The sequence below is a fragment of the Momordica charantia genome, assembly GCF_013281855.1.
Source record: "Momordica charantia cultivar OHB3-1 chromosome 5 unlocalized genomic scaffold, Mcharantia_2.0 BLBB01000005.1, whole genome shotgun sequence".
In the NCBI taxonomy this organism is placed as follows: Eukaryota; Viridiplantae; Streptophyta; class Magnoliopsida; order Cucurbitales; family Cucurbitaceae; genus Momordica; species Momordica charantia.
The window spans coordinates 24,179,179-24,191,078 of record NW_028275163.1 but is presented as its reverse complement, the minus strand read 5'-3'; the positions used below and the strand labels follow the sequence as shown (position 1 = coordinate 24,191,078).

General features: G+C 30.4%; 1 protein-coding gene across 1 annotated transcript; it reads right to left on the bottom strand.

Moving 5' to 3' along the window:
• Positions 1-2,529: 2,529 nt before the first annotated feature.
• On the bottom strand, positions 2,530-3,140 carry LOC148211571 (cyclin-dependent kinase inhibitor). The gene has a single exon (XM_088124294.1). The coding sequence runs from the start codon at positions 3,000-3,002 to the stop codon at positions 2,784-2,786; it is 219 nt and encodes a 72-aa protein (XP_087980420.1). The 5' UTR covers positions 3,003-3,140; the 3' UTR covers positions 2,530-2,783.
• Between the last annotated feature and the right edge of the window lie 8,760 nt (positions 3,141-11,900).

Below are 11,900 nucleotides of genomic sequence, written 5' to 3'. Positions count from 1 at the left end.
GTCAGCTTTGTGAGGTGGAACCCCTCCTTCCCATATTTTGAAGATATATAGTTAAATGTGCTACTTCCCTTCATTCTTAATTATACAGCCTCCAAATTGGGTGTCTCAATCACATATATGTATTTATTTTGCTTTTTCAATTGGCTTTGAAACTAAGGAACAGTTCAAACTCATCCCAAAACTTTCCAAACTCTTTTGCCCTTCATTCCATCCTTCCAAAAGAAAGCAAACTGTAGCTTTTGCATTAGGTTGAATAAGGTCCTCTTACAGTGACCCTCCATAATATTCTTTTTTTCTTCCTTTTCTAATTCCTTTTAAAACCTTCACGACAACATCTACACATAGAGAGATCGAACGACTCATTTTCGTTATATGAGTGTGATAAAGACGAATATTGAAATTTAATATTATGAAAAATGGAAACTTCGATATCTTAAAAATAGTTGGAGTTGAAAGAAGGGCATTCGCTAGATGGGTTTGGTTAGGGGAGAATTGGGATGATTTGAGATGAAGTAGTTTTCCAATTTCCACCAAGTTTGTTGGGAGCCCCTACAAGAACAAAGATGTTTCATCTAATTGGTCTTCCATTTTGCTCTTTTCAAAGAGTAGGGGAATTATTCAACGGTGCATTTTCTCTCATGTTCAGATGTCATTTTTGCTTAGGCCCTTTTTTTGGACACCAACACACAAACTTCATCCAATCCCCAGTTACCCCATCTTCCATGCAACTTTTCTCTCTCTTTTTTCTCTCTTCTCTCTACTTCTCGCTTATGCGGTGAGTTTAAACCAATATCGACAATACGACATATCTAAATTACAAGTTAGGTGGGTGTAATATAAAGTTAAAAAAGACGTTCGATGGATGTATTTAGTATGTGAGTTTATTTATGTTAGGGTTAGCACAAGCTATAGACTTTGACAAAAAGTATATTATCTAAGCTTGGGACTTATGAAACTCTATTTTTTACATAACTCGTTAATTTTTAAAAATCATTGTTGGACACAAAAATATGACATACTACGTGACGAGATATGGTCAAACTATCACCGAGCTCCTAAGCTCATCTATGGCTAAGCTCATAAGCTCCCCTATGGTCGAGCTCCTTAGCTCACCTATGGCCGAGTTTGAGCTACTAAGCTCACCTATGACCGACCTCAATCATTCCGACATATGGCTCGACATCTAATCGCCTTGTCGTAATGGTCATAACGGACGGGTCGTTTCACACCGCCTATAAAAGGATCTTCATTATTCCTACTCAAGTATGCAATTCTACTCCGAGAATGACCTATTTGAGTTTGCATTTATACTGACTTGAGCGTCGGAGTGTTTAGTTTCTCTTTGCAGGTCCTATCTTACATGAGCTTGCACCTAAGTCAGCTCAGCCAGTTGCCACGCGGTCGACTTCAACAACTTGGCAGTATTTTGCATCGACAATCATAAATTCATTGACTAAACGCAACCACGATAACTAAGATTTTCATAATCTATTCTTCTATACAATCCAAACACATAGTAGCATTGAAATTGTGAGGCAAACGTTCTCATTTTAATCAAATACTAGCGTTGAATTGGTTTAGACATATTATATAAAATTAGTAGAACTTAATTATTAACTATATAAGTCTATTTCATTTATATAAAAATGGAAAATCAAGTGGGTGAGGGGAGAGGATTGGTCAACATGAAGGAAACCAAAAGCTTCCATCTTGAATTGTCATTTGCTCTCTATTTCTTTTGTGCTTTTCATTTATGCTATTTCATGAGTTGATCAACCTATCTTACATATTATTTTTTAGTGATTGTTTGATGCGGTGGAAAATGAATAAAAAAAAGGAGGGAAAAAAAAAACAAAGTGACTTAATTGTTAGTTCAGATTAAAAAAAGAAAAAAAAAAGACATGACCTAGACCTTTCTTTTCGTCAAAAGACAGTAATTATTGTTCCAAACTATATGGAATAGATTTTACCAAAAATTGATTGAAATTATTCCCTTTTCATGTTCCAAACAAATTTATTAATAATCATTGGTTTAATGTTTAGATGGATGAACCTTTGCAGTGATGTTACATGGTTTATATGTTATGAATTATTCTATTTTAAAGTTTAAGTTTTCATTAAAATCTATCTTTGTCTTCATTTAAATTAAATTTCGATGAAATTTAATTTTAACCTATGGCATGTGCTCAAAGTACAAATTCTATAAATAATTGGACAAAAGTTTAAATTACAGCCAAACCAAGCAAGCACCAAAAATATAAATGTATTCAAACTTTTAGTTTAGGTGCTTTTCAATGACTATGATTAAAATAGGGATTTAAACATTTACCTTAGGTTTTTCTTTTTCTTAACATACATTCGACGAGAATTCGAACCCGTGACTTTTTGGTGATTGAGCCAAGGTTAAAAGTGTACCCTCCAAATTTAATCAAATAAAATCCACAAACATGAAAGCTAACAACACATAAATCAAATTGGATTCCAACGTAAAACAAATAAACCCAGAAGAAGAGCACAAGAAGCCGCCACTAAAAATTTCAAACTTACCAAATTTTTCAACGAGTTTCTTCCATTACAGAATACAGACTCAGCAAAATTAAAGGGTCAGAAAATCCAAATCCAGACTGTTCTTCATTGGATTAGATCATCAAATACCCACTAAAAGCAAGCAACAACCACAAAATTAAAATGTATACACAATTAAGTAGAACAAACTACCAAATTTCTGGAAAAAAAAAACTCCAACAAATTAAAAGAACTCAAAATTAAAGAGAAAATCAAAGCTAAACACAGGCTTCCCTTCTGGAAGGAACAGAAAACAGAGCCTCAAGATCAGGGGGCTCAAAATACCCATGCTTCGGCGGCTTCCTCTTCTTCCCACTACTCCCGCCTTTCTTCTTCGGCGGCGGCGGACATTTCACCGCCGCCGGGATCCGGCACTCCCACCGCGTCGGCGTCGTACACTCCTCCTCGTAATTTTCATTCCCCTGTTTCGCCTCCATTCTCAAACAAATTAAAAAAAAGTCTTCAAGCGCCGCCGCTCACGGTGGCGAGAGGAGGCAGATATAGAAGAGAGGATGAATCGGAGCCGGAGGTGGCGGCTTTAAATTGGCGGAGGTTGTCATTGCCATGGATGTGGGAGACAGCTAAGGGCCGAGTCTACGCGTCAGTCGTTGACTGGGTCTCTGTTTTTCTATTGGCCGCGTCTTTTTAATTCTTTTTTTATTTTTATTTTTCAAATAAGGCGGTGAAACTTTCAGTCGGTGAATGCGCGGCAAAGTTACAAAATTAAATCTCCACCGTACGTCTCCATGATTTCGTCACCCGCCTGTCACTCGATACTGTATCTTTTTTCATATATTCTAATCGGTGACTTATTCCCCATATTTAAAGTGGGACCCATGTAACTCAAAAATCGATGTATTGTACGGTCGTGATTGATTTTTCTTTTTCTTTTTCTTTTTGTTATTATTCTCACAAATGAGGACAAAGATATGAGAACAAAATTAACAATACTATACAAGAAATAGATTAAATTAAAAAATATATATACAATTATCTGATTTTCTTTCGTTTGGGCTCAGATGGGCTCATCTGGATTGAACAGCTGTATATAAAGCCCATTATTAAGAGAAGCCCATAACTCTGGAGATAGTGATGCGTTTCAGGCCCAACTAATAGGTAATGGATCAGGCCTAAATTCTCTAATGGAATAGTGAAGCCCGCTAATTAATTGAATCATTGGACAGAATATTTTATGTGACCCTCTAATTCAACTAATGATTTTTATTTTTCGTAAAATAGAAAGCAAAAAGGAAGAAGATATTTTGCTCTTTTTTTGTCTTTACATGCCAATTTTCTTGGAAATAATTGAAAACGTAAAAAAAAAAAAAAAGAAACAGAAAAACTAATGGAGGAGATGCTTCAGTCGGTATTTCAATAGTGTTTGTAGCTTTTTCTTTATTTATTTTCTCCATTATCTTTCGAAAACGATAATGTATAAATAATAAATATAATATTTTTCTCTCTTTCCTTTTTTTGGACATTTTCAGACTCAGTCAACGAAAGCAGCCCACATGTTTTTTTTTTTTTTTGGTCCCCCATTTTTAAATTATGAGAATTTCATTGGATTCCCAATATGTTGGGTTTTTTTCTTCCTTGATTTTATAAATTTAATAATAATCTGACAGCCACTGCTTCTTGCGAGGGGGCTTTCAGGCCAAGAATCTACACTTAACAGATAAGGTTTAGATATTAAAACGGTGCGTTTTGAGTTTGTTTGTACAAAGGTCGTTTTCTGTTTGAATTTGAGTGGTACACAAAATCTAAATCATCTCAGCCATGAGACTTTCTTTGTGGCTATGAACTTCAACACATCTCTTTCCTCTATTGGAACTGAATTAATTTCTGACCATTTCATAGCCTAACATTCTATCCAATTCTCTCGAAACAAAATCTCGAGCACTGCATATTGAAGTTAGGTAATTGTCTCGTAGAATTAGTTAAATTGGGGGTATGTTTCATAGATATTTATGGTTTATGTGTAGTACAGAAATCTAAAGAGAAAAAAAAAAGAAAAAGAGTTCACAGCCACCTATGGATAAACCATATTTTCAAGAGATTTATTGTTATTTATCAATTGAGCTATCTGCTTTGGATGGGGAGTAATAAAATAAAAGTTTTCCTTTTCTTTCAAAAGATTAGGATTTTTGTTTTTAAGTCAAATTTGGTAAATTCTACTTCATAAGAAGTGATATATATTGGATGAAAATTCAAACCTACCATCTATAACAGAGGTATAAGTACGTAATTATCACTTGAATTATACATTGGTCAATCATTTCAAATTATATAGTAATAATATATTTTTTTTAGAGAGAGAGAATTTATTTATTTTTTAATACGATGTATATGGAGTGAGGAATCGAATTCACAATCTCTTCATTGGAGATATGGTAAGATAATACTTTTAACAAATTTTATTGAAAATTTTATCCTATCAAACTTATATGGTAATAAAGATTAAGGTATATAATAAATTAATTCAAGTGGAGAGTTATAGTATGGTATAAGATATTTAATTGGGGAACATAATTGTGTCCAACTCAAATGATGTATGAGTGACATATAACTTAAAACCTTATAAATAGATTTTCATTAAGTTTGTCCTAATAGAAAATTAAAGAGAGAGGATATGACATTTAATATGTATAAATAGAAGAAATTATATAAGTTGGAACGAGTTTGCAAAAACGAGCACAATTCAACTGTAATTGACATTTATCTCCAACTAAGAGGTTATAAGTTCGATCCCCATCCCGCATATTGTACTTTAAAAAAAGTTGGAATGGGTTAAAAATAAAATTATTGAATTGGTATATTATGGTGTGAAATGATAATATGCCATAATTTGGATGCTTCCTAAGAAAATGACACATTTAAATAGTGGAAATATTAGATGTCATATAGACAAAAGAAAATGGGTTTCCCTCTTCCCACCTTAATGGACTGAGGTTGGAAAGCAGACAGCCAATGTATGAGGAAAAAACCTATTGTAAAATAATAATAAAAATCAAAATAAAAATTTGTTTAATCCAAATAGTAACTATATATAGAACTCATCAATAATATTATATTTGTGTGGATGTAATTACTTTTTTCTCTTCCTAGTTTCTCTAGTGCAATTTTAATTGGAGACAACGATATTGTGGATTTAAAATTAGTTTTCAAAGTTGATTTGAAATTAGGTACTTTGTTTTATGCCGAATTATATAATTATCAATTTGGTGGTCTGATTTCAACTTAATTTCAATTTAGTTTTTAAGATTTTAAAAATTTCAATTCAGTCTACATAATTTTATTAAACATCACAAATTGTCGCTAAAATATCATCCTTTTCACCTACATGCCTACCTTTTGTCTCATACTTTTGGCTCAACGATGATAAATATGTCAAATAAAAAATATCAATGGCTAAATAAATGGAAAATATTGCATGTATTATATACAAGGGCCAATTGAAATTAAATCCAAATTATAAGGACACAAATTAAAATTACAAAAATTAAATTAATAATTTTGTTGGATTTGCAAAGAGTGCAAATGAATTCCCACGTTGATTAAGGAAAAAGAAGATCGTGAATGTATACATGTGAGACAACATCTCCATTAGTATGAAGTCTTTTGGTTGAACGTACCTTGTACGGATGGACTCCCAATACGATCAGTTCTTTGTTCCACACCCAAAAATTTCATCAAATTTTGGTCTATTAGACTTTTAAAATTGTTCATATATTTTAAAAGTATCTAGATCAAAAAATAGTATTTTAATAATAAATAAATAAATAAATTATATATATATATATATTCTTTTTCTACAAAGTTAATGTTTAATTTTTTTTTTTTTTTTTGGAGAAGAAGATTATGTTTAATTTTAGTAACTTGATTCTTTTGGGGATAACGATATTTAAATAGGATTTTAGAAATACAATTTCCAAAAAGTTGATAAAGTAGATAAATTATTGTCGACCAAATAAATAAATAAAATCAAATCGTTATCCACATGAATTTTGTGTTTAGAATTCCAATGGACTGACCCAGAATCAAATATAAAGAAAAACATATAATATTTTAAGCACATTCTTAAATAAATAAAAAAAAGTATTGAGTATAAAGTATTTTAACATAATATAAAAATATAACCAATCATAGCATTAAGAACAATAATAATACAATTGGGATTAAAGATTGAAGTGTGTATATATATTTCGAGAATTTGAATTCATAATCTCTAGATCGAATGTAAAGTGTCTTAATTAGTAGAGCTAAATTCAAGTTGTATTTATTTTCTAACCTGTTTTAATTAATAAGAATGAAACCTGAAATATTTAACTAAAAATCAGTTAAATTTTTGTTTTAAATTAATAGAAATTATAATTGAAACTTGGAATTTGTCCCATAGTGGATCTATGATATAATGATTACCATCTAAACATCAAGACTGGTTAGTTATTGGTTAAGTTAGTGGGTTTGTCCTTTTGTAAGCAATGCTTTCTGGTGAGCTTAAAAGTATTTGTTTAATTAAACAACATATTAATACTAGGGAAAAAAAAAGGATGAAAATGACGTATTTTTTTTATTAGTGCTATTATTTTATAGAATTTTTGTTAAATTTATAAAATAAACCATTAATTAAAAAGAAACATGGTTCCAAAAACATATGGTAGTATATTTCCCAATGTCAAACCTATAGGACCCTTTTCACATCATCAGAATATGTCACACGAATATTATATAGAAAAGTAAAATGAAATGTAAGAAGTGGTTTTGGTAGGATGGGATAATTAGCACAAGTGTGACAATTGATTATAATTTTATTATTTTGATAGTAATTAATTGAAGAAAAGCATATATTAATATTACTATGAAATGATCATTCTTAAGTTTTTCAAGAAAAATCATATTGAACTACATTTCTACCCACTAAAAAATTAGAACATTATCTCTTCAAGCAAAGGAAGATTTAGAAATCCAAACTTGATTTGCTCAACAATTCCAGACTTTCATGAAAAAAGTTATATTGCAAATAGAATTCCGATTTGTTAAACTTAGCCTTGGAAGGGCTAAGAAGTGGTTTTGGTGGGACGTGATAAGCACAAGTGTGACAATTAATCATAATTTTATAATTATTATTATTTTAGTACAACATGTTGAGGTCGGAGATCGAACTCACAACATTTTGGTTGGAGATATATATCAATTATTACTGAGATATGCTCGCTTTTATAACCATTAATTGAACTACAAAATGATGAATGGGAGTTTTTCGAGAAAAGTTAAATTGGACTACATTCACTCGAAAATTAGACCATATTATTGCTCTAAGCAAAGAAGATATATATAGATAGAGATCCACCTTATTTCTTCAACAATTCCAGACTTTCACGAAAAAAGTTGCTGCAAAAATAATTCCAATTCGTTAAAGTTAGCCTTCAAAGGCTAAGAAGTAGTTTTTGGTGGGATGTACTGATAAATACAAGTGTGACAATTGATTATAATTTCATTATTTTAATAAGAAAAAAAAAAACTATTACTCTAAGCTAATAATTTTGGGTTTTCCAAAAAAGTCTGATTAGAATACATTCCAACCCACTCGAAAATTAGACCATTATCACTCTAAGCAAAAGAAGATATAGAAATTCAGACTTTATTAAAGTTGGTCTCACTCGACCTAACTAGAGATATTTATTAATCCAAATTCTAGACTACTAATTATAATTGGAAGAAATATGCCTTTTTGCTTTTGACACCAAGATGAATGCATGAGATTTTCAATAATTAACCATAGATATGAAAATGTGGAATTAATTTGCCTTAGAAATTAGAATCATAGATATATACAAGTTGCCCCTTGATGATAAAATGGGATTGAAGATACATTATTTTCTTCTTTTCAGCCTATTAAAACTATATTTGAATGCTTGATATGATAGATCTTATATATATATATATATATATATAAGGATGATTATTAATCACGTAAGTCATTGTGATTTATCTATTTTATATAAGTATATTCTTAATTTTAAAAATGTATTTGTACAATTTAAAAATGACACCCTTTCGTGTAAAACTTTACAATTATATTTAATAAATTGGTATGAAAGCGTATGTATATATTACAAGGTGTTTGAAATTATTTTTAATTAAACATGAGAGCATGATTTGTAAAATAGGCAAATTAAATGCTTGTAATTTGTTATCATCTTTTGTATAAGTTTCACCAACAACATATTTTTTATTTTGATTTTAATTATATATATATATATATATATATATATATATATCAGTATCTATATAGATGTTTTTTTAGTACAACATGTTGGGAAGGGGATTCAAACTCACAATCTCTTGTTGGAGGTATATAAAGGTTAATTTACTATCATTTTATTATAAAATATGAATTTCATATAGATTGAGCGGCACCACCAGCCTGGAATGGAATAGTCTTTTCTTTTGATCAAAATCCTAATTGAGAGTCATTAAAAATCCTAATTAAGAGTCATTTTCAAAATTTGTCACTATAATTAAAGGTCGTTGGAAAGATAGAACTTTAATTACAATTTTCTATGGCCTTTCAAAAGGAAAAAAAAATCTACGGGCGAAAACTCTTTGAACATTCATATATAATATATATATAAACTATAAAAGTCATATCTAATTTGAAAAACATCTTCTAGGTATGTCTTTGAAAGTTAATTTTCTTAGAACAAATCAAATAATAATAAAATAACCCTTAACCCTAATTCCTTTTAATTATTTCGTAAAATAATCACAAAAAATAGCCATGTATATTTCAAAAATCAAATGAGTCGATTTGTACTTAATCCCAAAATAGAATAGCAATTAGAATTGTATGGCATCCGTTGATGTATCTTTCGAGCAAGTCAACCAAAGTCACCAACTTGAAAGAAGAGCAATAATTATAAAAAAAAAAAACCCCCCAATGATATTATGTGTATTATTAGCATAAACTATACAAATTATAATGTTATAATATAAAGTCACGATCATAGCCAGCCCAAATGGTTCATATAATTGAGAGAAAGAGTTGGGAAATTGTTCTTTAATAAGACCCAGCAGAGCAATTCCATCACCCTTCTCCCTTTTTCATTTTTTTTTTGTAAAGAAAAAAAATATATTATAATCAATCTTTCACTTATATTAGTTTATGCTCCCAAAATGTTACTTTTTCCCATCTCTACTTTATTTTCTTTGTTGTTTTCCATGCTTGTGTGGTTGTTTTGTATAATAAAACTTTCTTCCCAAGTTCTTGACTTGGCCCAAAAAGGGATCCCTAAAGAATCTATGTACCTTTCATTGAGGTTTAGATGTGATTTTCTTTTTTTTTTTTATTCTCATTTTATTTAACGAGAAGCGTTAATACAACATTATTGTAATATATATTGATTGACCTGTGAAAAATATTATTTATTGTAAATCCTATATTAAAAAATAATTCATCTCGTGTGTGATGAGGACGTTAATATTAATTAATAATATGTTTTTTCTTATTGCAAAAATATCATGTTAGGTGTAGTGTTGGATTTGACATTAAAAAATATATACAGAGAGAGCAATCAAAATTGAATTGGAATTACGGTAAAGAAAATAATCATGAATGCAAATGTTGAGAAAACTTTTCGTGACCCTAATAGTAACGAGAATAATAAAAATATTACCATCACAGCAACGAAATTTGAAATTAACTGATAGGGAAGAAAAATACACGATGTAATTTGGTAAGCCTAATTACAACAAACGGAAAAAGTTGCTATATATATATATAGAAATTAATTAGCAGTTTGAGAATTAAAGGTAAAAATAGTAACAAAAGCGGCTATATTATTAACAACAACGAGAGTCGATGCTATAAACATAACTCACAAGTAGAAGATTTTAAGCTTTTTACATCCCTCTAGCATGTTAGAATCCCGACACTTGCATTAACAAAAGTCAATTAAACACGATATTGAGTGACACCCAGTTGAAAACTCAAAAAAACCCATCTGAAATCATAGTTGAAACCTGAAATAAAACATGAAAATTGGTGTCAAAAAGTCAAAATTTGAGTTCAATTATGAACTAGTTTCTCTCTCCTCTCTTAGTAATTTAATCAAAGAAAAAGGTGGGTAGCTATATGTCGTTGGTCTGCGATACACATAAATTTGACTCGTCGTTTTCATTTGTTATTGGCCTAATTCTAATTATTAATTTAACTCTCCAATCATTCACCCCTCAAGCGTGTTTAGTGTGCTTTCTTTTCAGACCCTTAAAACCAATTTTTTTTGCTAAAAAGCCCTCAATTATTACTCTATTGAAAAGGCATCTTGTTCCCTTTTAACCCTAGTGCCTTGTATGTTATTCTATTCCTCGTCTTGCAGCTTCTCTCGCTACTCGAGTCAAATTTGAATAGGTGGTGAAACTATTGTTCTACGTTTAATTTTCTTAATCATTAGATAAAAACAAAAGTTAATGTAATACTAGTGTTGTGTGTGACAACTAACATCACATCTTTATATGTTTGGTACAGAACTATATATATACATATACACGACAAAGTTAATGCCGATATGATTTAGGAGACATCGCTTTCAAGTTTCACGTGGTGTTGTTTAGCTTTTTCGTTAAGTGTGGGAATATAATTAATATTTGAGGAAATTTTGATGTGCTAATTTACAAATATATAAAAATACAAGGACAATATGAGAGTTAGGTTAAATCTTGATTTGGTCCTTAAATTTTCATACATAGTTGATTTTAATCTCTAAAAGTTCAAATATTCTATTTAACCCATAAACTTGGTATAAAAATATAAACTATTCCAATTTCTGTCTTGAATTTTCCATTAAACCCTCCGAAAAGAGTCTATAAAGCCCTTTCAAAATTCGACTGGAGATCTTATGTATTGAACTACACTCGAGAATTAAGGGCAGGTGTGGTAGAACAGATAAAATTATTATGAAATTGGATTAAAATAGAAATTAGCAATGGACAAGTAAGGATTTGCTAGGCTTGCAAAATCTCAGCATCGCGTGTCCTATAAGAAACCATCACCAACTGATCTAATGGCGATGGCAAGTGATATCATGTATGTGCCATTTCATTTGTCGTCTCTCTTAAGTGCTAAATTATTGGCTCTTTGTTTCTTCTCTCCATAGGGCCCAAAAACCTTCTAATCCCCTCTGCATTTTGGTGTCATTTTTTCAACATACAGACATTTCTTTTTCTAATTATTTCTTGCATTTCATTTGTTCTCTTCTTACCCCTCTCAATAATTGGGGGGAAATTTGGAATTATGCTTCTTGAGTCGGATTATGCGCATTGTCCTTCACTTTATT

What these genes read in the sequence shown, in the direction of transcription:
- LOC148211571 (XM_088124294.1), bottom strand. Translation starts at nt 3,002, where the DNA reads ATGGAGGCGAAACAGGGGAATGAAAATTACGAGGAGGAGTGTACGACG.